The sequence below is a fragment of the Aphanomyces astaci genome, assembly GCF_000520075.1.
Source record: "Aphanomyces astaci strain APO3 unplaced genomic scaffold supercont1.5, whole genome shotgun sequence".
Lineage (NCBI taxonomy): Eukaryota > Oomycota > Saprolegniomycetes > Saprolegniales > Verrucalvaceae > Aphanomyces > Aphanomyces astaci.
This window is the reverse complement of record NW_009798268.1, coordinates 13,169-33,985: the sequence shown is the minus strand read 5'-3', so window position 1 is coordinate 33,985 and position 20,817 is coordinate 13,169. Positions and strand designations below refer to the sequence as shown.

General features: G+C 52.9%; 9 protein-coding genes across 12 annotated transcripts; 5 read left to right on the top strand and 4 right to left on the bottom strand.

Moving 5' to 3' along the window:
- The first annotated feature begins 283 nt into the window (after positions 1–283).
- On the top strand, positions 284–3,810 carry H257_02806 (hypothetical protein). Its single transcript, XM_009826609.1, has 2 exons — positions 284–1,493; positions 2,018–3,810. The coding sequence occupies exons 1-2, from the start codon at positions 351–353 to the stop codon at positions 3,614–3,616; spliced, it is 2,742 nt and encodes a 913-aa protein (XP_009824911.1). The 5' UTR covers positions 284–350; the 3' UTR covers positions 3,617–3,810.
- On the bottom strand, positions 3,378–5,596 carry H257_02805 (hypothetical protein). Of its 4 annotated transcripts, XM_009826605.1 has the most exons (8): positions 5,387–5,596; positions 5,128–5,327; positions 4,874–5,078; positions 4,695–4,824; positions 4,532–4,621; positions 4,350–4,484; positions 4,150–4,286; positions 3,378–4,100 (listed from the first exon to the last, which is right to left on the bottom strand). In XM_009826605.1, exons 1-8 carry the CDS (start codon positions 5,551–5,553, stop codon positions 3,815–3,817), a joined length of 1,350 nt encoding a protein of 449 aa, XP_009824907.1. In that variant the 5' UTR covers positions 5,554–5,596; the 3' UTR covers positions 3,378–3,814. The 4 variants fall into 4 exon arrangements, with proteins under 4 accessions (XP_009824907.1, XP_009824908.1, XP_009824909.1 ...); XM_009826606.1 differs by having other exon boundaries at positions 5,128–5,596; XM_009826607.1 differs by having other exon boundaries at positions 4,874–5,327.
- A 182-nt stretch (positions 5,597–5,778) lies between these two features.
- On the top strand, positions 5,779–9,129 carry H257_02804 (hypothetical protein). Its single transcript, XM_009826604.1, has 7 exons — positions 5,779–5,992; positions 6,045–6,506; positions 6,572–6,752; positions 6,843–6,958; positions 7,008–7,127; positions 7,190–7,510; positions 8,120–9,129. The coding sequence occupies exons 1-7, from the start codon at positions 5,843–5,845 to the stop codon at positions 9,035–9,037; spliced, it is 2,268 nt and encodes a 755-aa protein (XP_009824906.1). The 5' UTR covers positions 5,779–5,842; the 3' UTR covers positions 9,038–9,129.
- H257_02803 (hypothetical protein) lies at positions 9,126–11,052 on the bottom strand. Its single transcript, XM_009826603.1, has 5 exons — positions 10,937–11,052; positions 10,618–10,875; positions 10,443–10,525; positions 9,473–10,374; positions 9,126–9,318 (listed from the first exon to the last, which is right to left on the bottom strand). The coding sequence occupies exons 1-5, from the start codon at positions 11,033–11,035 to the stop codon at positions 9,185–9,187; spliced, it is 1,476 nt and encodes a 491-aa protein (XP_009824905.1). The 5' UTR covers positions 11,036–11,052; the 3' UTR covers positions 9,126–9,184.
- Positions 11,053–11,523: 471 nt separating this feature from the next.
- Positions 11,524–12,599, top strand: H257_02802 (hypothetical protein). The gene is made up of 5 exons (XM_009826602.1): positions 11,524–11,728; positions 11,794–11,900; positions 11,946–12,071; positions 12,123–12,231; positions 12,285–12,599. The coding sequence occupies exons 1-5, from the start codon at positions 11,549–11,551 to the stop codon at positions 12,408–12,410; spliced, it is 648 nt and encodes a 215-aa protein (XP_009824904.1). The 5' UTR covers positions 11,524–11,548; the 3' UTR covers positions 12,411–12,599.
- A 114-nt stretch (positions 12,600–12,713) lies between these two features.
- Positions 12,714–13,729, bottom strand: H257_02801 (hypothetical protein; the record flags this gene model as incomplete). Its single annotated transcript, XM_009826601.1, has 6 exons — positions 12,714–12,923; positions 12,978–13,089; positions 13,139–13,267; positions 13,322–13,450; positions 13,515–13,580; positions 13,643–13,729. The coding sequence occupies 6 exons, from the start codon at positions 13,727–13,729 to the stop codon at positions 12,820–12,822; spliced, it is 627 nt and encodes a 208-aa protein (XP_009824903.1). The 3' UTR covers positions 12,714–12,819.
- Positions 13,730–14,838: 1,109 nt separating this feature from the next.
- On the bottom strand, positions 14,839–15,599 carry H257_02800 (hypothetical protein). The gene has a single exon (XM_009826600.1). It carries the CDS (start codon positions 15,572–15,574, stop codon positions 14,951–14,953), a length of 624 nt encoding a protein of 207 aa, XP_009824902.1. The 5' UTR covers positions 15,575–15,599; the 3' UTR covers positions 14,839–14,950.
- Positions 15,600–15,839: 240 nt separating this feature from the next.
- On the top strand, positions 15,840–17,952 carry H257_02799 (hypothetical protein). The gene is made up of 2 exons (XM_009826599.1): positions 15,840–16,945; positions 17,005–17,952. Exons 1-2 carry the CDS (start codon positions 16,001–16,003, stop codon positions 17,815–17,817), a joined length of 1,758 nt encoding a protein of 585 aa, XP_009824901.1. The 5' UTR covers positions 15,840–16,000; the 3' UTR covers positions 17,818–17,952.
- Positions 17,953–18,401: 449 nt separating this feature from the next.
- H257_02798 (hypothetical protein) lies at positions 18,402–19,655 on the top strand. Its single transcript, XM_009826598.1, has one exon. It carries the CDS (start codon positions 18,418–18,420, stop codon positions 19,561–19,563), a length of 1,146 nt encoding a protein of 381 aa, XP_009824900.1. The 5' UTR covers positions 18,402–18,417; the 3' UTR covers positions 19,564–19,655.
- The last annotated feature ends 1,162 nt before the right edge of the window (positions 19,656–20,817 follow it).

Genomic DNA, 20,817 nt, shown 5'->3' with positions numbered 1-20,817 from the left:
CTTTTGATGATCGCTGAAACCGTCGCATGGTTGGAAGACTTTTGACAGTAAATATCCTGTATCAAATGTATATTAATTGCCACAGGTTAAGTTGACTCTATCGCGATACCCTTGTGGCAATGGAGAATGTGCCTCTATCTTTCGATGCTTTCGCGGACGTGTTTTTAATATGAACCTCAAGATCTTTATACAACAAGCAAGATATATCAAAAATATTAAAACAATACGAGGCCGCATCGGAATGTTGGCTTCATCGCCAGAATGTTGGTTCCTTCAAGTCATACACACACCTCGTTGCCCAAAACCCAACACTTCTTCCCGCACTCACACGGACGTCCTTCCTTGACATCATGCTGGCAGTGCAGCTCAAGCAGACGAGCTCGATTGACGTCATCAAGCCCATGCGGGCGTACCTGAGCAACGAATACTCGGAGGACGAGGCCAAGAAATTCGACCCGGCCCTCGAGTCGTTTGCACAGATGCGAAAAGACGTCGAGTTGGTGCGCACGCCGTCGTCGATCTCGCGTCAAGTCCTGCTTCGGTACATCGCGCAACTGGACCTCATCAACACGCGATTCCCTGTGAGCGATACCAAGGTGAAGCTGCCATTCACGTGGTTCGACTCGTTTTGTCCGCGCCAAAAGTTGACGCAATATTCGGTCCAGTTCGAGCAAGCGGCCGCGTTGTTTCTTGTGGGGGCCCTCGACTCCCAAAGCGCCGTCGCGTGCGATCGATCCACCCCCGAGGGGATCAAGGCGGCGTGCAACTACTTCAGTCAGTCCGCCGGGGCATTTGCGGCAATCCAATCCCTCGGCCTCACGGCGACGACCACCGTCGACATGTGTCCGGAAGGCCTCGGCATGCTGGTGAACCTCATGCTCGCACAGGCCCAAGCGTGCTTCTACGAGAAAGCCATCAAGGACAAGATGAAGGATGGCATCAAGTCCAAGCTCGCGACGCAAGCAGTCGCGTTTTACTCGTCCGCGCTCGACTTTTGCAACTCGGCGGCCATGAAGGCGGCCGTGGACCGCTTGTGGAGCATCCACATCCAGTTCCAAGTGCTGTGCATGAAGGCGGCAGCGCAATTCTGGCAAGGAAAGGCGTCCAAGGAGGTCGCGGTGGCCAAGGGAGCCGGCTACGGCGAAGAAATTTCGCGCCTCGCGACCGCCGACGCCCTCTGCGGCCAAGCGATCGCCCTCGCCACGCAAAGCAAGTTGCCGCCGTCGCTGCCGGCGTCCGTGCGCGCGTTGCAGGCCATCATCGTGGAGACCCTGAACAAGGCCCGCAAGGACAACGACACGATCTACATGGAGACGATCCCAGCGTTGGCGGCGCTGCCGACGCTCACGGCGGCGTCCATGGTCAAGCCCATCGTGCCCGAGAAGGAGCGAGCGGTCGACTTGTTTGAGGGGCTCGTGCCCACGTGGCTGCGGCAAAAGTGCGCCGACAACGACGCCATCTACCAAAGCCTCGTCACGGCGTCGGCGTCACAGGTATTGTTTTTTTACTTTTTAAATCGTTTTTTATTATTTTTTCACTTTTTAAATCGTTTTATTATTACGAGGGTTGGATAACTCTACTGGTTGGTTGGATTATGACTGGATATTGGACATATTTGTCCAAAGGTTGCTGGCTTGTATATGATGTGTTTGGGTGGTCCACACACTATATCATGGTTTTGCTTGTTTGAAAAGATATAAATACTCGAGTGTATAGAGAAAGATGGGGCCTATATGTTCAATATATATTTGTACGTATGTGGCTTTCAATTGTGCTAGATATATATATATTTGGATTAGGGATGTATGTTGAATATTTACGTTTACATTTATATATATATATATATATATGTCTTCGAATGGCGCTAGTATTTATAGATATCATGGCGGTAGTAGACTGATTTATCATGGCCTGTATGTATATAATTCGTGACGATTCGAGTGTACGCTAGACCCATAGTACAGTTTTCATTCTAGAGAGGACGATTGGTTTTGTGTTTCCCCTCATAGTTGGGTAGGTGTCGGCGTACAACGAAGCTGCGCGGGTGCATTTGGCCTCGCTGGGACTGCCTGCGTCGGTGGAGGCGTTCGAAAAGGGCGCGGGGGTGCCGGCGGCGCTGTGGCGACGCATCGAGGCGTGCCAGGCGCAGGGGCTGACGGCACCGATCAGTCGCATTCTGGACGAGAACAAGCGCAGCAAGGCGCACGTGGAGGAGCGTCTGCGCAACGTGGAAAACTACCTCCGTGATGAAGCGGCCGAGGACGCCGACGCCAAACGGACGTACGGCAGCCAGTGGGCGATGCGGCCGGCGTCGAGTGCGTTGAGCGACGGGTTTGTGGCAGACGTGGATCGGTACCACAAGCTGCTGCGGGACGCCACGCAGAGCGACCTGGCGATCCAGAGCTCGCTGACGTCGCCGGCGCTGGCGGTGCTGGGGCAGACTCACGACGAGCTGCAGCGGCGCATTCCAGAACGAGACCCGGCGGCCGCCACGGTCGACACGTCGCTCCTCAACAGCCTCATGGTGGCGCTGGGCGTGCTGATTCAAAAGCGGGATGAGCTGCAGAAGGACCTGGCCGGTCGTGCGGCGGTGGCACCCCACGCGCTCGTGCTGGCGGCGACGGGGGACGATTCGGTGTTTGCAGCCAAGCAGACCGAGCTGGAGCAGCTCAAGGCGCAGATTGAAGGCACGTTTGCGGAACAAGGCGACTTGATCACGGATATTTCCGAGCGCAATGCCATGTTCAAGCAGGCGCGGCAGGCCGACCCGATCACGCGGCAGCGAGAGGACGCGCTCATGGAGTTGCAAAAGGCGGTGGATTTGTACGAGCAGTTGCTGGGCAACGCGACCGAAGGCGGCGTGTTTTACAGCGAACTGACGCAGAAAGTGGCGCAGCTGGAGCAGACTGTGATGGACCACTGCCACGCCAGACACTGCGAAAAGGTGGAGCTCGAAATGAACCTCCAGAGCGCCCAGGACAGCGAGCTGGCGCAACGCCTGCACGATACGGCGCTGCACGACCAGCTCCAAACCACCCATTCCGTCACCGACCAAGTGGCCGCCGACGCCGCGTTTGCCGCGTCGCTCGCAGGACAGAGCAGTCCCGGCAACCACCCCGCCGGGCGGGGGTTCCCACCGGCGGTGAATGCCCCGAACCCGCCGCCTGCGTACGGAGGCGCCCCCCCCGCCGCGGCCCCTGCGTACGCGCCGTCGAATCACCACCCAAGCAACCCCTACGCGACAAACTACAACCAAACCCACAACGCCCCGCCTCAGTACAACCAAGCCCCCCCCCACTACAACAACCAACCCCCTCCACAGCCATACCCCCACTACAATAACCAAGCCCCCCCCCCGCAATACGCTCAAGGGCCCCCCCCGCAGTACCCTCAAGGGGGCCCCCCGCAATACCCCCAAGGGGGCCCCCCGCAATACCCCCAAGGGGGCCACCCCCAGTACTCCCAAGGAGGCTACCATCAACAGCAAGGGTACTACAACCAACCTAGCTACGCCCAGCCAGCGTACGGCACCCATCCGTCTCCCCCGCCTCCACCTCCACACCAGCAGCACCAGTACAACTCGAGTCCGTACGGGTATCAGCCGCCCCACGTATAAGCACGCTCGTATCTGAACGAGATATTTTCATTTGAAGTGGATATCCCCTGCATTTGGTATTTCTTTCAATCGTAGTTAGTCGCCAAAACATGATTCAATCGTAGTAGCCATAACGTGATGTCAATAGACTGACCATAGATAATATATATATATATAGCCAACTAACTTGATGGGGAACAATATTAAAAATGTAAATATTTATCCACTCAGTTGCGGACCCCCTTGCCACGCCGACGCGCCATCGTCCCCCGCAAACTTGGCGCGCTTGTCCTTGACGCGACCAATGTACTTGGGGTTCTTGGCGAGGGCGAGGTCCACGTCCTGGAGGCGCGCCGTGCACTCCATCGCGACCTCGATCGTGGCTTGCAATTCCTCCAGCGACGACGACGACACGCCCAGAAGCTGCACCATGTCCTGGTGCTTATCGATCGTCGCCGCGATCTCGCGCGCTTCAATCATGTCGAGCACACACGCTTCGGCGTCGCTACATTTGTTATCACTTGACCTATAAATAAATATATATATATGATTACCAAATAGAAGAACCCGAGTCGAGAATGCCCGAGGCAACTTTGACCAACGGCACGGTCGTGTACACGTTGGTGAGTCTTTGAACGCTCTGCTTCTTGAACGCTGTCACACATTGCTTGACGAGGCCGTGGTTGTCTGGCTACAGCGACAATATGTGAACGTGGCCAATTCAAATGTAGGGGATGGCGATGCAAAGCATTACAATGGCGGCTGCGGCGGTGGCGACGGTGGCCGCTTGCGCCGACGCGAAGGCTGTGACGAACGCCAAGTACGGCCCCACATGCGACTCAATGCTGCGGGACACAACCAAGCCAGCGCTCTTGGGCAGCGGGGCGACCTGCCAGTTCGGTTAGCCATCAATTTCCTCGTGCCGAAGAAGTCGACCTTGTTAGCAGCTAGAAGCGACACGAGCATGTACTTCTTGTACGCTTCCACGGCCACGGCGCTCAGCGCATTCGCAGGTACGGTCAATGTCTGTAGACGTACATTCTCAGTAGACATTCATTCTCATATCATGTTGTTTCATGTTGAAGAGACGGGCCGTTACCATGAGGAAGAACGCGGCGGCGGAGTGGAATTGCTTGAGCCCTGTGTATACCATGCCGCCGTAGTAAAAGTACTCTAGCACGTGGATCGACTGGACGGCCGCTGGGGGATGTGCGACGTCGAAGATGGGCCTATTGATTCGTTAAGAAGAAGATGGATGGCGACGTAGAGCGCACGCACTGGTCGAGGATGGCGACGGCGATGTGGTAGCACTTGGCGTGGACGCAGGCCAAAGCGAACGAGCTGTGGAGCGGCGTGAGCGAGTTCGGATGGGCAGGGCCCGACGACTGCCAACGTAGAAGGAGCTGTCGCAAGGGATGCACGAGACGGATGGCTGCGCCGCGTGCAATGCCGACCTGCACCGCGAGGCGGACCAACTCGTCCACTACACCAAAGATGTTCGTTGGATTGTGCATGAGGAGGATACTGCGTACATGTGATCGCGTCCTTTGGTTCCACAGGGAGCGAGGAAAGCTGGCTCAAGTACGCGGCGACTTCGAGCAAAAACGACACGTGGTGATCGTCGTGGACAGAGGCTGGGGTGCCCATGTCCACGTCGTCGTCATCCTCGTCGACTTTTCCGTCACCGCCATCGCCACCGCCGTGAATATGCAGTTTTTTTCCCTTCGCAAGCCTACACAATCGTCCGTCAATCAACATCGAGCTTGCACGCGCTTCTCGATGGGACAGTACAAAAGATACGCCATCGCCGCCGCGTATTCGATTGCGTTCAAGCACTCGAGCGTGTCGTCTAGCTCCTCCACAGATGCCTGTGCGATGGCTTGGGGGAGGTCTCCATTCACCATGTTGCCGCCGCTGTGCTTGCAGTGCGTGAGAATGAACTCGGCGATCGCGGCCATGATGAAGTCGGCCTACCAAATATATTGCGGTGTTCAAAATGGGGACAACCAGAAATACACTTGGGAAATGTATTGCAGTCTTGACTCCAGTAAAGTCGTACAATCACGTACTATTGTACTTGTACATGTACATTGGACTGATATACAGTAGTCAAGATGAATAGTACAACATACAGTACAACTGTACGAGTTCCTTCGACAGCATCATTGGCAAGTAATATCGGGCAACAGAACCACCACCGACCGGCGCAACCCAACCGTCCTTGAACGGCATCGGCAGGACCACGTCATGATCAATCCGCCAATTCCGCTGAGTTCGATGGGAGACCGCCTCGCGTCCCTAAAGGTACCCGAGCTCAAAGGTCTGGCCAAGCAGATGTCGTTGAGCATCTCGGGGCGGAAGCAGGAACTCATCGACCGCATCGTCCAAAAGTGCTCGGTACGTCGTCGTCGTGCCGTCACCCGTTGATTGTTGGTCGACCTGTCTGTAGCAATTCCACACGTTACAGTCGGCGGGGTCGTTGTCCGACACGCAAAGCCACTTCTACACGCAGCACATGGTGAACGGGTACAGGGAGATGGAACAATTGCTCCTTGGAACCACCTCCATGCAGCAGCCGTCGTCGACACCTGGGAACATTCGCATGATGAAAGCTCCCGTCGCGAACGCACACCCGTCGAGTGTGTCAGCACCTGGAGGGTCCTGGGGGCCCTTGCACGCCACCAACGGCGGCGGCATGGCGGTCAACGGAGCGGCCATCCTGCATCACGCGAACGCGTTCGCCATGCGCGGCGGTCCTCCACCAGCGATCGAAATCACCGTCGGGTACGCGCCAGAGTTGAACAACGCGCGGTGTTTGTGTCCTGTCAAGGCGTCCCGCGGGTCAGGCGTGAGCACATGCGCCAAGTGCGCCACCGCCGTGCACTCAAAGTGCCACCAGACCACCCAGATGGTACAGTCCCCCTCCTCCTCCTTCCTTCTCGCCATGATCATCATCCAACTTGAGGTTGCATGTAGACAGACTCGTGGCACTGCGAAGCATGTCGAGCCGTCGTGTTCGAGCCGTTTTTCCGCGTGCAGACGACGTTTGGGTTTCCCACGTTTCTCCGATTCACAGCTAGCAACCGGCAGCAGATTCAGTACGACATTCCCCCCGACGACCTCGTCGCGATGAAGCAGCGAAAGGGCACGCAACCTGGTACACACAATCTATATATATATATATATATATATATATAGGGAATAATAATCCCGTGGTCGATCGATCCTTATATATTGGACGTCGTAGGCTGCTTGGAACTGCAACTTCGGTGCTTTGCGATGAAGGATCCGCTGTCGGAAGGCCACTGCTGGCCCACTTGCTGTACGATCCTGGTCAACGGCTACGCATGTGCCCTCGTCCAGGTCTGTGAGCGTTCCACGTCATCATCTCATCTCGACCATCCAACTCTAGCGAGCTGTGCCAGGCCAAACCAACACATCCAAAGTGCTGCGGGAACAGCCCTTGAACCTCCTTCCCATGTCTCGGCACGGGACCAACACGATCGACATTCGGACTGCCGATTCATTACCGGTACATGTCGACATATCTCGTGAAACGGTGTCCCATGGTGACATAAACACGCGCGCGCGTAGAACTTGTATGTGTTTGTGATCCAGCGCGTGGAAAAGCAAGATTTGGACCACTTGCTCCAGCACGTTGTCGCACAGTCCGAGCTCATCACGTACGCCCAAGCCAAAGCCGACGTGATCAAGTCGTTTGGCGGCGACGACGACGACGATATTGTGGCCACATGCACGATGCTGTCGGTGCGGTGTCCGCTGGGGCTGTGCGTGATCGACCTCCCGGCGCGGGGCATCCACTGCCAGCACTTGCAGTGCTTTGACCTCAAGACGTTCCTCCTATTCAACCGCACGGCGCGGTCCCGCGCATGGAAGTGCATCGTGTGCCACAAGGTCCATAGGCTTTATATATGTGTGCGGTCGATTGGATTGTGTATATGTATGTACCTAGCTGTGCTAGCATTAGCTGCTCCAGAGAGAGATATTTTTGGAGGTTTGGGGGGCTGATTTATATAAATAAAGCCGAAAAACCACCAAAAATATAGGAAAAACGAAGTCACTTTGCCAAATCGATTGTTTGAAACATGGAACATGATGAATGATATGGACTTTCTTTCAACCAAAATGTGGACTTTTGTAATGCTGATTATTTGCCAAAAATCCATATCGATCGATTGTTTGTAATTTTGTATGTAAAGATGGTAATTTTAGTCACTAATTCGATGTTGAATTGGTCCAAGAGTGGATTTGATTGGCTACTTGATTCTTGATCTCGGTTTTGATTGGTCGACTATTTGGTGATTCTGCTCGTCAACCCACTCCAACAATTTCGAATCGACGTGACCATGGTCGAATGTGAGTGACTACTGGATTCGTGATCTCGGTTTTGATTGGTCGATATAGATAGTTGTCTGCCGATATATATGGTGGTCTTCCAATGTGATGAGCATTGTTGTCCATTGACGACCGAATGACCATATTATTGACATTTGTACGATCTAGTTCATCGCGTTGGACGACCTCCGCATCGATCCGTACTTGAAGCAGCTGCTCGCGGACGTCCGGGACGACGAAGAGCTGGAAGAAGTCGAAATCTTTCCGGATGCGACGTGGCGAAAGCGGGTGACTGAGGACGACCCCAGTGACAAGAAGCCCAAGCCAGCGACCGACGACAAGCTCCTGCTGGACATCATCCCCATCGACGTGTTGGGCTCCCCCAGGCCCGCCGCCGCCGCCTCCGTGCCGCTCGACTCGATCGACTTGACGCTGTCGTCGGACGACGAGGACGAAGTCCGCCCCCTCGCGGACCTCCTCCACCCTGCCCCCCCTTCCTCTTCTTCTTCGATGCCCCATGTGCTGTGGAATGCCGCGTCCACGTGGACGACGACGCCCGCGCAACCGCAGTGGTCGAACGCGTCGGCGTTTGGCGGGATGCTCGACGTCACGTACGACGACCCGTGGGCATCCCCCCCTCCTCCTGCTCTGGCCGCCGCCGCCGCCCCTGGGGGCTTTGCAGGGTTTTCTGCCCCCACGACCTCGTCCGCCCCCCGCCTCCCATCCCTGGCAGCCCAAGCCCCCACCAACCCTTCGTCCTCCCTCCACCCATCGTCGTCGTTTTCATCAACCCCCGGCTTTGCGCAGTATTATACGAATGGCGGCGGCGGGTTTGACAAGGACTCGACGCCTCCGCCCCTAGGCGACGCATGGCACCAGGGGGCGGCAAAGGCACGGAAACGGCTGCATCGGGGCGACCAAGTGCTTCCACCTGCGTCGTTCCCCCAACCCCCCAACCCCCAGACACACACGGCCCGCAGTCACGGGTTTACGAGTAGTTCGAGTAGTTCTAGTAACGGCGGCGGTCCCCCCAAGTCGGCCATGTCGATGGCCAACGTCATCTACCTTGACGACGACAGCGAATAGTATGATATATATATATCTCCCCCAACACTCCTCTGTGTGACGTGCGTGGTGGTCGAATGGTATATATATATATATATAATATATATATAGATGCCATGTGGTGTTATCCAACGATAGATGCGATACCGAAATGACGGTATCGCAGCTTTACAACAACCCTTGCCGCGCCAAATCTTCGTACGTTTTGCGGTTAAACACGTTGCCTTCCGAGTCTTCAAACTCTTCTTCGTTGGCTTTGTTGAGCGTTTCAATCTCGAGCTGCCCCTTGAGTTTCTCGTACACTGTATACATACACAGGTATCCCGTCAAGCTCTCCCATAGCCAGAATCAGACATCGAATCAGAATCATAGGTTCGTACAGGTATCCAGCCAAACTCTCCATATACCAGAATCAGACATGGAATCAGACATGGAATCAGACTCAGAGGTTCGTACACGCGATCGCGTCGGCCATGTGCGTAATGTCGTGAAAGTGTTTGGTGTTGGGAATGCCGAGGCACCGCATGCCAAACGCGTGGCGCCACTGCTGAAAGTGCCTATCAAAATCTCGGCGGCCCCAGTAGCTGTGGTTGCCGCAGATTTCGCACTTGAACTCGATGCCAAGGCCGTGCAGTTTGTACAGCCAGTACGGAATCGGCTTGCCATCCCACCCGAGGGGGAGGTTGAGGGGATTGTAAAACGGCTGCTCGTCGTCGTCGCCCCCGGTCGGGTGGTCGTTGTCCACGTCCACATCGGACAAGCCGCCTTCCTCTTCCTCGTATATCTCGGCCTGGAGTTCCTCTGGCGTTCGCGTCTGCTTGAGCTCGAGGAACGAAATCGTCGCGTGTACGACTTCGGTGAGGAGCGACACTAGGGTCTTGGCTTGGGCTTCGAGGCGGGCCAGCTGCTCCCGCCGCGTGTCGTCGCCGCCATTATTGGTGCCGCTGTCGACTGCCTTGAGGTGCTTTTTCCCCTTGAGGTGCCCTTGGAATACTGCCGGCGATGCAAATTGCTTGTGGCAAGGGCGGCAGAACGTCTCGTTGGACTCGTGCTCGTCGACTTGCCAGCCCCGCACCCGCCGCAGACTCCAGTCCTTGGCGAACGCGGCGTTGGTTTCCCGAATCACGTCGTCCACGTCCACGAGCGGCTGCGTCCGGCGGTAAAACGACAGCAAGTACTCGACCAACGAACTCAAGTACGCGTCGTAGCGCGCGTCCGCGAGCTTGGCGCGCGGCGGGATCTTGCTCAAGTCCCCCACGCGACCGAGATACGTGATGTAGTCGGCGTGCACTTGCTTGTACTCGGGGGTGCGCCCTCGCACGACGTTGGTCGTGTCGGCCGCGGCCTTCTTGTTGACCCTACGCGCGCCGCGCTCGGGTGATTTATATACATGGAGGAAGGTTGAACGGGAATAGGAGACACGTACGATTGAAAGACGGGCAGGTTGAGGTACTGCGTGTAGAACGCATGCAGATCCAAGTACTTGCCAAAGCGCTCTTCCCCGGAAAACTAGAGTCCCGTCATAATCATGAGTCGAAGGATCAGGATATACGAACGAGATGGACATGACGTCCAGGTGGATATACGAGGAAGATACGTACGGGGATCTCTGGGTTCATGATGTGGTCCAGCACGGGCTCGTGGGAGACTTGGATGTTTGTGTATTTTCGGTGAAAGTCGCGCATGGCTTTGAGCTGGTCGTAGAACGACGTGAAGATGGTACGACCATGCATCGTGTCGATCTCTTCCTTGAAAGTTCCTTCCTCGTCTTTGTACAACTTGAGCGCGTCCGCGCTGCGCACCGTCACGCTGTCCAAGAGCCCGCTCACCTTGTGGCCGTGCAACACCCGTGCGCGGTGCTAGTTTATGGATGGCCATGAGGTACATCGAATCAATGGAAGGAAGAAAGGGTGGTCATACATTGCGAGGTTTCTCACTCAAGATGCTGACAATCGCGCGCTCGTAGCTCTCGATGTCTTCATGCGCGGATCGGATCTGCTCCAACGTGTGCGACGACATCGATGGCCGCGGAGGTCCTTTCGAAAATGATGAAAACCCCACATCCAAATGGACCAATCACAGGGCGTGCTATCAAAACGTGAGGCACAATTCAACACGTTTTGTTATTAATCAAACAGTTTCTTGGACATAATCATGAATTAATTTTCTACCGATTTTATTCGTTAACAGTTACTCGAACAATTTCTTGGACAATATTATTGAATAAATTTTCGGCCATAAGTACACTATTAATAGTTGTACTCCAGTAAGGCTGGTCGCGGAATATTACTGTAACTCTTCAGTTATTATTACCTACTAGCATAGTACTAATACTAGTACTTAGTACAACAGACAGTACAACACCGGTATTGCTTTTCCATCGACAAAAAACTCGTTGAAAAAAACTCACAGTCAAATAACGTAACTGCTCAAATTAGCCTTTCCCACTACAGTATTTAACAGTAAAGTACAAATAAATAAATAGTAATATAGTGTGAGGTGGGTCAAATAGCAACAGTGTCGAGCAAATAAATGCAAGGTCGGTCCACCGCGCTTGGCATTGCGCAAGCGGCGATTGCGCTTGGAACTGCCGTTTACTTCCCCAGATGGTATGGCTCCTTTGAGACCTCCCATCCAGAAGCCTTGGAGGTCGCCGTGGTTATGCTTGGGGTCCTGACCTTCGCGGTGTTGGCAATCACCACACCACCCAACGTACTGATCCACCACACAAGCCTCGCGACCATGCTGACGTTGTGTGCATGCCTATGTCCATGTAGATTCATGGCAACAAGCTGCTTGGCCTTGCTTTCGGCGTCGGCGCAACTGCGATGGGGGCGGTTTGCAGTCACGTGATCATTGTGTTCTTTGGCGCGCCAGTGTTTCAGTAAGTTGATCGTCGTGTCGGTGGGAATCACGTGTTGGATCGTAGGTTGTCCTGGAAAACCTTCTTACTCGCCCTGGTGGTGTCCATCCTCACCGTGCCCCATGTGGCCCTGCACTTCCGTCCGTCCTCGACCGGCGCGTCTCCATACATCGACCTGCTCTTGCATGCCAAGTACGTCTATAATCCATCTCCAGTCACACACGAAGATGTACATGTATGTAGGTATCGCAACGCCAGTGAACTTCAACTGGCGTGGACGTCCATTGGCACGGTGCTTGGCGCGTACATCGGCACGGTATTCATTCCCCTCGATTGGGATCGACCGTGGCAGGTTCGTAACTGGTCGAGATGGATTTGCGACCTACCTCGTTCTGCTTGATGTAGCAATGGCCACTGTCTTGTGTGTACGGGGCCTTGTATGGCCACGTGGTCGGCATTGCGCTGTCGGTGGTCGTCGCCTTCACCGGCGCATCGGCGTCCGTCGGGTTGGTTCAAAGCAAACGCGAGTAGTAGAAGCACGTCCCCCCCTCAATCCTTTGCACGTACAATTGAGTGTGGAACAAGCATCGCCTTAAGCGTTCCCATGTGATGATATATCTGCGATGATGTTTCTAAACGACGCGAGATATCATACATATATGATGTGTTCACATCTGGGTTCGCCTCCAATAATGTACTAGTAACGTTCTGGGTGTCCAATATATAAAGCATACTGTATAATGTAGTACTACATTATATGCTTTATATAGCAAGGTGCTGGGAACACATAGTAACCAACTGGTACTATATGATAGATCTTGTGTCAACCAATCATTCGCATACGAACAACTACTACGTAGTATTAGTATACATTGCTAGATACTAATACACTAGTATGCAATGATTAACTAAAAGTCGAAATTCAGTGGGGCCAGACCAGCTAGAGGCTCTGGTAGAGCAACCCGTCGGCCACCGCCGCTGCCTTCTTGGACCCGCACAGCACTTCCACCAACTTGAGCCCCATCTCCATGGCCGTTCCTGGCCCTACATACTCAAAGCCCCTTGACGAGTCCACTTCAGCATAGCACGTCTTTATACCTCGACTGGTCAAACAGTTGGCGGTCACCACCACCCGATCCGAGCTGTACACCACGCCCGGCATCTTGTCTTGAAAAGACGGATACGACGTCACAGGTCCCGGAGGCAGCAGCTAGAAACACCATTGGGGGATGCTGCCCGAGTACGGCATGCTCGTGTACCTCGTGGTGGTGGAGGACGACCGCGGGAGCGGCACAAATGGCGCCGTACCATTTCCCGCCCGCTTTTTGGCGTCGGAGCATGTTGATCAAATCAGGACAGTCGCGCAAGTGGGAAGCTCCGGGCATGCCCTTTTGTACGTGTTGTTGTCAGTGTCACCATGGAACGGTGTATGGAGAGGGTACCCCTGGAAGGACAATCACGTCGTACGAGTTGTGGACGCACTCGGCAATCGCCACGTCCGCTTGGATGTGTAGCCCTCGCGACATCTTGACAACATTCTGCGCATTGCCGCCCACCGACGCCAGAGTAACCTGCGGTTTATACGAGATCTCGTTAAACTATAGCACGCACACATGCACCGATAGTCTCTACTACCTGGATACCACCGCGAACCAAGACATCTTGCAAGCACACTGTTTCAATCTCTTCGCTACCATTCGCCTACATCAACAAGAACATATCATCTCTCCATTACAATCTATTTATGTCCGTGCATGCATTACCACAGGAATGAGCGCCGTCGGAGCCGTCATGGTGATGCTGCTACTGATCTTAGGAGTCAAGCAGAATGTCATGTTGCGACCGAGCATCCTGTAGAAATAGATATTATACACAACGGTTTCACGAATCACCTCTTCAATCTTATAGTATCACTCAACGAATGAATTTATATATGTTAGCAAGCCATAGATTTCGAAAACCATTTCTTATTTTTGATATAGGAAATAACAACACCTACCTGACCCACACAGCAGTGGTGAGTCAACTCACAACCACAAGCAGGCAAGACTTCGCTCTGGGCGCCTTGGTCGTTTTGCCGGTGGAGGACTTCATGCACACACTGTGACTGCGCTTCATCACATGAAATAGACATGCATTCCTACTTGGAGTGTAGGTACGAATTAGCAAGCCGAGTGCACAACACAGATGCAATTTTGGAATATCGATCTTGAAAGGTCACGGGGATAATGTGCGTCGCGGGCAGCACATCTGTGTAGGTATTCATCGGAAGCGTTTGACCTTGTGACGGAACATTTTACGATATTCCAGCACGCCGTTATGCACCGCCACATCTTCGCCGTCGACGCCGTGTGCCTGAAGAAGCACGAATGTCCAGTTGCGGCCTGGCGTTGAAGCTCTCTGATCTACGGTCGCGTCGGAGCTATGCTGTGGATGTTCTTGTACTGTACCTTTTGGCTTTGTGTTAACTCCCTGATGAGGTAGGTCGTTGCAGCCATCATCAACTGGTGGGTGTCCTACGTACTATTAAGGGAAAATCACTCAGGAAAACCTACCAGTACAAGCCAGGACACACGTGTGCTGCGCGTGCGAGACGACAACGTAGTAGTTTTGGCGTAGCACTTCTAGCGAGGGAGCTAGCGCGAGTTCGAATGTCCCGTTATCCTCGTTTCGTGTCACCACCTGAAATCGGGTGATGAATGAGAGGTCCCGTTACAGTACATACTACGCATATACTACTGTTTATGTCTGTCCAGCAACACTGGTACATTAAGGTTAAATTACGTTCAAAGAGGAGTTCGTTTTACTTGCTCACTTGCATTGGTTCTCGTGACACTCATAACGTTTCTACAAGTGCATTAAGTACATGTACTTCACGATCGAGGTCATCCGTACACATTCGCCACACTTTCGAGTGCAAAACACCGCTGCGATTATCGATAACGTGACGCTGTGTATGACATAGTTAACCCGAATAACATTATGGCAACACGAGAAGTTTATGTGTACGTTAACGGTGCCAGTAACGCTGGGCTTCGCCTTAGGGATCAATTCCTATAGCATTATACTGGCTAGGCTTGGGAACAACATTCGTTTGTGGGAACGTGAGCTGGGACGACGGGGTTGGTGAGCTGGACTTTGCGACTGGTTTCTTGCATGCGAGCTTGATTGGACTCGTCAAAGTGGTGCAGGATCGTGGTGGCGCTCTCGACAAACACTGTTTCGACGTTCAATGCGGTCTTCGCCGACGCTTCGATGAAGTGAAGGCCGTGACGGGCGGACCACGATGCTGCTTCGTCGTAGCTCACCTGCCGCAGGTCCTCTGTGATGTCTGCCTTCATGCCCACGACCATGATCTCCAAGCTTGGGTTCATACAGTTCTGCTGGCATTCTTGCAACCACCGACACAGATGCTCGAAGCTAGATCGTTTGCCAATGTCGTACACCAGCAGCACGCCATCCGCGCCGCGGTAGTACGATCGGGTGATGGACAAGAACGTTTCTTGGCCGGCGGTGTCCCAAATTTCGAGCTTCACCTTGCGGTTGTTCAAGTCGAGGAGCTTGGCTCCAAACTCAACACCGATCGTGAGGTCATGGATGCCTGCAAACGTCTGTTCCGTGAACTGCAGGAGGAGCGAGCTCTTGCCCACTTCCGAGTCGCCGATGATGATGTACTTGAGGGTCACAAATACCATGATGGCGAGAACGGGGACGTGGTGCAACTCAAAAAAAGTCAAGATCGGCGGTTCGATATCCGGATAAATACGATATCTTATCCGCCAGACAGTGTACGGTACACAATTTAGAACAAACTATCATAGTACCGGTACAGTAATCCAGCATGCTTACAGTACTGTACGGTTAACTACCAGGTAGCCAACTCCCGACATCCTGCAAGTCGGTTGTTGGCTTTAGCTGCGACATCATGGGGAATGGCGAAGTATATTGTCGGGGGAGCTGCAGGCAGTGGTCTATATCGAGCGAAAGCCTGCGTCATATTAATAGATCTTGATAAGGTGAATGGAAATTCAGCCAATCGAGTAGCCGTATCACGAAGATAGCCAACGTTGATTGGCCAAGATTCCAAGATTAAAACGGCACCGTTTGAGCATTTGGCGACAATGACGGCCGACGATGGACTTCGCCTCCTGGGTGGAAGCAGCGGGTTCAAGGAAGAAGACCTGGAGTCAAATCGAGTGATCTTGTTCATCTTCCTCGTAGTGCTCTTCGTGGCGACGCTCGAACTCGCACTCCATCACATTCACCGAGTGTGTCGACAACACCCCAAATACGCCAAGATGCTGCACAAAACGACACAGGAACTCATGATCGTGGGGCTCATCTACATGCTGGTCAAGTTCTGCGTGTACTCGAAGCTGGCGGAGAAGGGTGGACCGGTGTACTACGCGTTGGATGCGGCGGATGTGTTTGTGTTCTTCGTCACGATGGCGCTGGTGTTCCAAGCGATTGTCGTGTTCATTCGGCTGCGCAAGTCCAACATTGAAATGGATAAGCTATCCGTCATGAGCGCGGTGGATCTGGTGGCGATTGCACGACAACGTCTGGACGAGGCCGCCGCGTCCAAGTCGTGGTGGCGCCAGTTTCGCGCGTGGCGAAAGTACGAAGATCGCATGGAGATGAAGTTGCTCGGGCAGTTCTTCCTCAACGTGTACGAACTGCCGCAACTGTTCTCGTTCGCCAAGTATATTCGAGAGGTCCAAGACAGCCAGATTGCCAAGTTCATCGAAGTGGACCTGAGCACGTGGGTGCTGCTGCTCGGGGTGTTTGCGCTCTACTTTGCGTCCACGGGACAACTCAACTCGCCGTACCGCGTCTCCGAAAGCTCCATTCGACTTGTGGCGTTCGCCACCTTTGTGTGCTGCCTCACTGTCGCGATGCTCGGGTTCTTCTTCTACCTCAAGCACTTGGTGACGGTGTTGCTTCAACATGCCACCGACCGGGCACTGGAAGGGTCGGCGATGACGCTGATCGTGCCTCTCGATGGAAATGCCAAAAAGCGCAAAATGGAGTTTCTCTTTGAAGCCATGAACGACGTGATTGAGAAGGTATCAAGTTTGACAGGTTTTGTTGACGGTTTCAATTTGCTCAGTATTGATTACTGCAGGAATCGCATGAGGACGCCGACCTTCCCGCGGATGAAGCCATCGCACGCATGCGGTACGTCGCGGACAAGCTGTACCATGGCAAGGTCCGCGATCACAGCTGGGTAAAAGCGGACTTGTTCTGCCAACTTATCATGTCCGGGTACCGCAAGTGTCGAGGGAAGTCGAGTGTGCACCAGAATTCGCTTCGGTGCAAACTTATGCACGATGACAAGCCGATTCGCCTGCCGTTTTTCTCGCGGAAGGCGTGTCATGTGGTCCTGCAGAGCATACTCATCGCGAACGGCTTCTTCTACGCGCTTCTGATCAACTGTGTGTTGGTTGTCACGGAATGGAACCAAGTGGTGGCGATCCTGTTGCTGCTCGTGCCATTGTTCTTCAACACGTTGGTGTTAGCGCCCGACGTCGTGCGGCAGTTCTCCATTTTGAACGGGACGTGGCGCGTGGGCCGCAAGAAGCTTAGTTCCGTCATCGAGCACTTTGCCCAGGTTGAAAAGATGAAGCAGCGCATGTGCGTGCAGATCCACACGTTCTTCCTGGAGCATCAAAAGACGCTGGCCGACCTCCAAGCCGCGCTGGAGGAGGCGGACGCGGCTGACGCAGACGCAAACGACGGGTTCATCGACTTGGACGTATGCCGGGAGACCCTCAAGGACTTTGGGTTCCTCTTCGCCAGGCACAAGTTCAACACGTTCGTGCGCCTCGAGTTTGACACAAAGGGCGAGACCATTCGGTACTCGGACCTGCTCGAGATCTTGAAGCATGTTCCGACAAGCGAAGCCATGCTCAAGCACATGCATAGTATGGCGGTGTAGTAGTGGGGCGTAGGTACAAATGTACCCTGGCAAGAACCGAAGTGGAGTGACGTTCTTTCTGCGGTACAGTACATTCACATGATATAACAATGGTCCAGTTATAACAGTTATAACCAAGATATCACGGAATACGTAAACTCGCACGTCAGTTCACATCGTCGACATACAGTAATCTACTTCACATGTCAATTGACGAAACAAGCTTGACCGATTCTCCTGAATACTATTAATAGTATTAACTTAAGAAGCCTCCGTATTGGGCAAAACATATATATACTAACTAATCGTTGTAAAGCATAGTTTGTGCAAGCTTAAAGTTAAATTGGATACTATATAATATTATAGTACGGAAATGACTCACAAGTCCAAATTGGGTAAAGTGTACAATAACATGTTATAACACTATCCAGTGTAGATTATAACAGAATGCATCCATGCCCGTTGTTAGGTACAGGTGTACTTTAAATACTGATTCTCGAAGGTTGCGCGAACAAGAAAATTCTCTTGACGGTTTTATGCTGCGATTTCGAAGTTTCGAGTACTTCGAGCTTCCTTCGACAGATCAACGTTTTGGCATTTTCACTTTTTACGCGAAGCACCATGGCGATCCGTACGAAGCCGTCGACATCGTCCTTGTCCGCGGCAATGCTGCCGCGCATCATGGAGTACGCTGGGAAATCGCAGACGGGTGTGACGCTGCAGGAATTTCTCAAGTTCGGTAGCCACATCTCGCCCTCTAAGTTGATCCACAGCGCCAAGTTCCTCCATGCCGAACTGCCCATTCGACTCTCACATCGCGTGAAGGATCTCGACACGTTGCCATACGGCCTCTGCCAAATGCCGTCCGTGCAATTGGTGAAAAAGTGGTACGTGAAGTCGTTCGAGGAGCTCGTGGCGTTCCCTCGTGTGCGAACAAGCGAAGACGAGCGCGCGTTTGCCGCCCTCGTCGAGTCCATCTGGGAACGGCACAATGGCACATTGTATACCATGGCGCGCGGCGTGTACGAACTCAAGAAGAGCATGCTAGCATCTCGATCGGCGGGGAAGCCAACGCTTTCCCTCTCGGACATGCACGATCTGCATACGTTCCTCGACAAGTTCTACCTAAGTCGCATCGGAATTCGCATGCTCATGAGTCAACACATTGCGCTCCACGAGCGAGAAAATGGGTGGGTCGGGTGCATCTGCGAGTCCACGTCTCCTGCTGAAGTCGCGCTTGCCGCCGTCCACACCGCGCGGCATATGTGCATCCGCCAATACGGCGACGCGCCCGAAGTTGAGCTCCACGGCCACACAGACTTTGTCATGCCGTTCGTCCCGAGCCATCTGCATCACATGCTCTTTGAAGTGCTCAAGAACTCGATGCGGGCCGTGGTCGAGTTCCATGGTGTGGACAACCCGCTGCCGCCCATCAAGCTCGTCGTGGCGGACGGCGACGACAACGAAGACGTCAGCATCAAGATCTCGGACGAGGGCGGCGGCATTCCGCGGAGCGCCCTCCCGCGCATCTGGAGCTACATGTACACCACCGCCAACGAGCAGGCGTTCGCGAGCCTTGAAGGCGACACCCCTATGGACTTTGGCGGCGAGTCGCCGCTGGCGGGTCTGGGCTACGGCTTGCCCATCTCGAGGCTGTTTGCGCGGTACTTTGGCGGCGATTTGCAGATCATTTCCATGGAAGGGTACGGCACCGATGCATATCTCCACCTGAAGCGGGTCGGTGATGCGTCCGAGCCGTTGCCGTGAGATACAGTCTGGACAAACAAGTTGTAGTGTACATATGGTGGTGGTTGCGTTAATATTAATAATAATACTCGAGATGATTTATTTCCACGGAATCAAACGACGTGTAACATATTATTATTCGCTTGAATATCTTTATGTTGATATATGTATTATTAATAAGTTGGCGTATTTTTATTCATCTCCATAATTATTTACGTTTTGCCCAAACGATTTATACATCCTGCAGATTGTGCATGGGTACGGCGCGATGCAGGTCAGCGATTTCTCAATGCATACTGCACAAGAGGTCAAGAAACTCTCCATTCCTCATAACAACAACCAGTACTATCAACAGCACCTTATTGCATGTCGCCTGAATCAACAGCTGTAGAGAAAGACAACTTCGAACTTGGCAAATTCGTCGTATTTCAAGAACAAGCGTGTACATGCGGGTAAGATGCGTCATGCCAGAGAGAGCTGTGTATGCGTAGGCCATGCTGTATAGGCTGAGCTAGTAATGGACTATATTGTAGTACAAGTAGTGTTGCTCTAAGTATTACACAGCTCGAGAAAAGCGTCATCTAAGTTCGTCCATTTTCGATATATGCGCATGTCGACATGTCGTCCTCTAAAAACTTCCAACTGGCCAAATTGAAGAGTGGAGGTTTTATTATTTAACGTACAATTAATGTATTTAAACCCAAAAACCAAATACGTTAAATACCGATTTCATGCGTTTTATCACTGCAGTGGGAGGTTAAAGGTCCCAACTGCTTCCGGATATTGATTACGGATAATAGCCACTTACAAAAAGCAAGATACTACGTAGTACATCCCAACGGCCACCCTTATTGCCAAATATCCACGCGCCCATGTAAAATACCGCTAGGTTAAATATCTATTTCTGGACCAATTCATCACCAAATTTGAATCTGAGAGGTAGTATTTCTTCACCACATTGAGATCTGTCGATTCTACGTCTCAATTTGCTGATATTTTGAGTCATGAATATGAAATAGAAGTCAGAAATTTTGTGAAAAGTTGGTAGTTTATATATAGTTGACGAGCATCATACCACAAAAACATGCATATGCGCAATAAAAATATTTCATCCGCAAAAGTAACGAAATATCCGGAACGGCTGAGTTTTCAATGTAAAACGGCGCGAAGTTTCTGAAAGGCATCGCACATGCAGTGAGCGATAGAACACGTGTCAGTACAGCAGCCAAAGTCCCTTTCCAACAAGTTGGATGACTGCGAAGAAAGTCCAGATGT

Bases quoted from the DNA above. Each gene is read 5' to 3' on its own strand.
- H257_02800 (XM_009826600.1), bottom strand. From the start codon at position 15,574: ATGGTATTTGTGACCCTCAAGTACATCATCATCGGCGACTCGGAAGTG.
- H257_02799 (XM_009826599.1), top strand. From the start codon at position 16,001: ATGACGGCCGACGATGGACTTCGCCTCCTGGGTGGAAGCAGCGGGTTC. The intron at 16,946-17,004 runs GTATCAAGTTTG...TGATTACTGCAG, and splicing joins TGAACGACGTGATTGAGAAG to GAATCGCATGAGGACGCCGA.
- H257_02802 (XM_009826602.1), top strand. From the start codon at position 11,549: ATGCAAGGTCGGTCCACCGCGCTTGGCATTGCGCAAGCGGCGATTGCG. The intron at 11,901-11,945 runs GTAAGTTGATCG...GTTGGATCGTAG, and splicing joins TTTGGCGCGCCAGTGTTTCA to GTTGTCCTGGAAAACCTTCT. The intron at 12,232-12,284 runs GTTCGTAACTGG...TGCTTGATGTAG, and splicing joins ATTGGGATCGACCGTGGCAG to CAATGGCCACTGTCTTGTGT.
- H257_02798 (XM_009826598.1), top strand. From the start codon at position 18,418: ATGGCGATCCGTACGAAGCCGTCGACATCGTCCTTGTCCGCGGCAATG.
- H257_02805 (XM_009826605.1), bottom strand. From the start codon at position 5,553: ATGGCCGCGATCGCCGAGTTCATTCTCACGCACTGCAAGCACAGCGGC. The intron at 4,825-4,873 runs GTGCGTGCGCTC...ACGAATCAATAG, and splicing joins GCCGTCGCCATCCTCGACCA to GCCCATCTTCGACGTCGCAC. The intron at 4,287-4,349 runs GTAATGCTTTGC...TTGTCGCTGTAG, and splicing joins CCACCGCCGCAGCCGCCATT to CCAGACAACCACGGCCTCGT.
- H257_02806 (XM_009826609.1), top strand. From the start codon at position 351: ATGCTGGCAGTGCAGCTCAAGCAGACGAGCTCGATTGACGTCATCAAG. The intron at 1,494-2,017 runs GTATTGTTTTTT...ATAGTTGGGTAG, and splicing joins TCACGGCGTCGGCGTCACAG to GTGTCGGCGTACAACGAAGC.
- H257_02803 (XM_009826603.1), bottom strand. From the start codon at position 11,035: ATGTCGTCGCACACGTTGGAGCAGATCCGATCCGCGCATGAAGACATC. The intron at 10,876-10,936 runs GTATGACCACCC...TCCATAAACTAG, and splicing joins TGAGTGAGAAACCTCGCAAT to CACCGCGCACGGGTGTTGCA. The intron at 10,526-10,617 runs GTACGTATCTTC...ACGGGACTCTAG, and splicing joins TCATGAACCCAGAGATCCCC to TTTTCCGGGGAAGAGCGCTT.
- H257_02804 (XM_009826604.1), top strand. From the start codon at position 5,843: ATGATCAATCCGCCAATTCCGCTGAGTTCGATGGGAGACCGCCTCGCG. The intron at 6,507-6,571 runs GTACAGTCCCCC...GGTTGCATGTAG, and splicing joins GCCACCAGACCACCCAGATG to ACAGACTCGTGGCACTGCGA. The intron at 6,753-6,842 runs GTACACACAATC...TGGACGTCGTAG, and splicing joins GCGAAAGGGCACGCAACCTG to GCTGCTTGGAACTGCAACTT.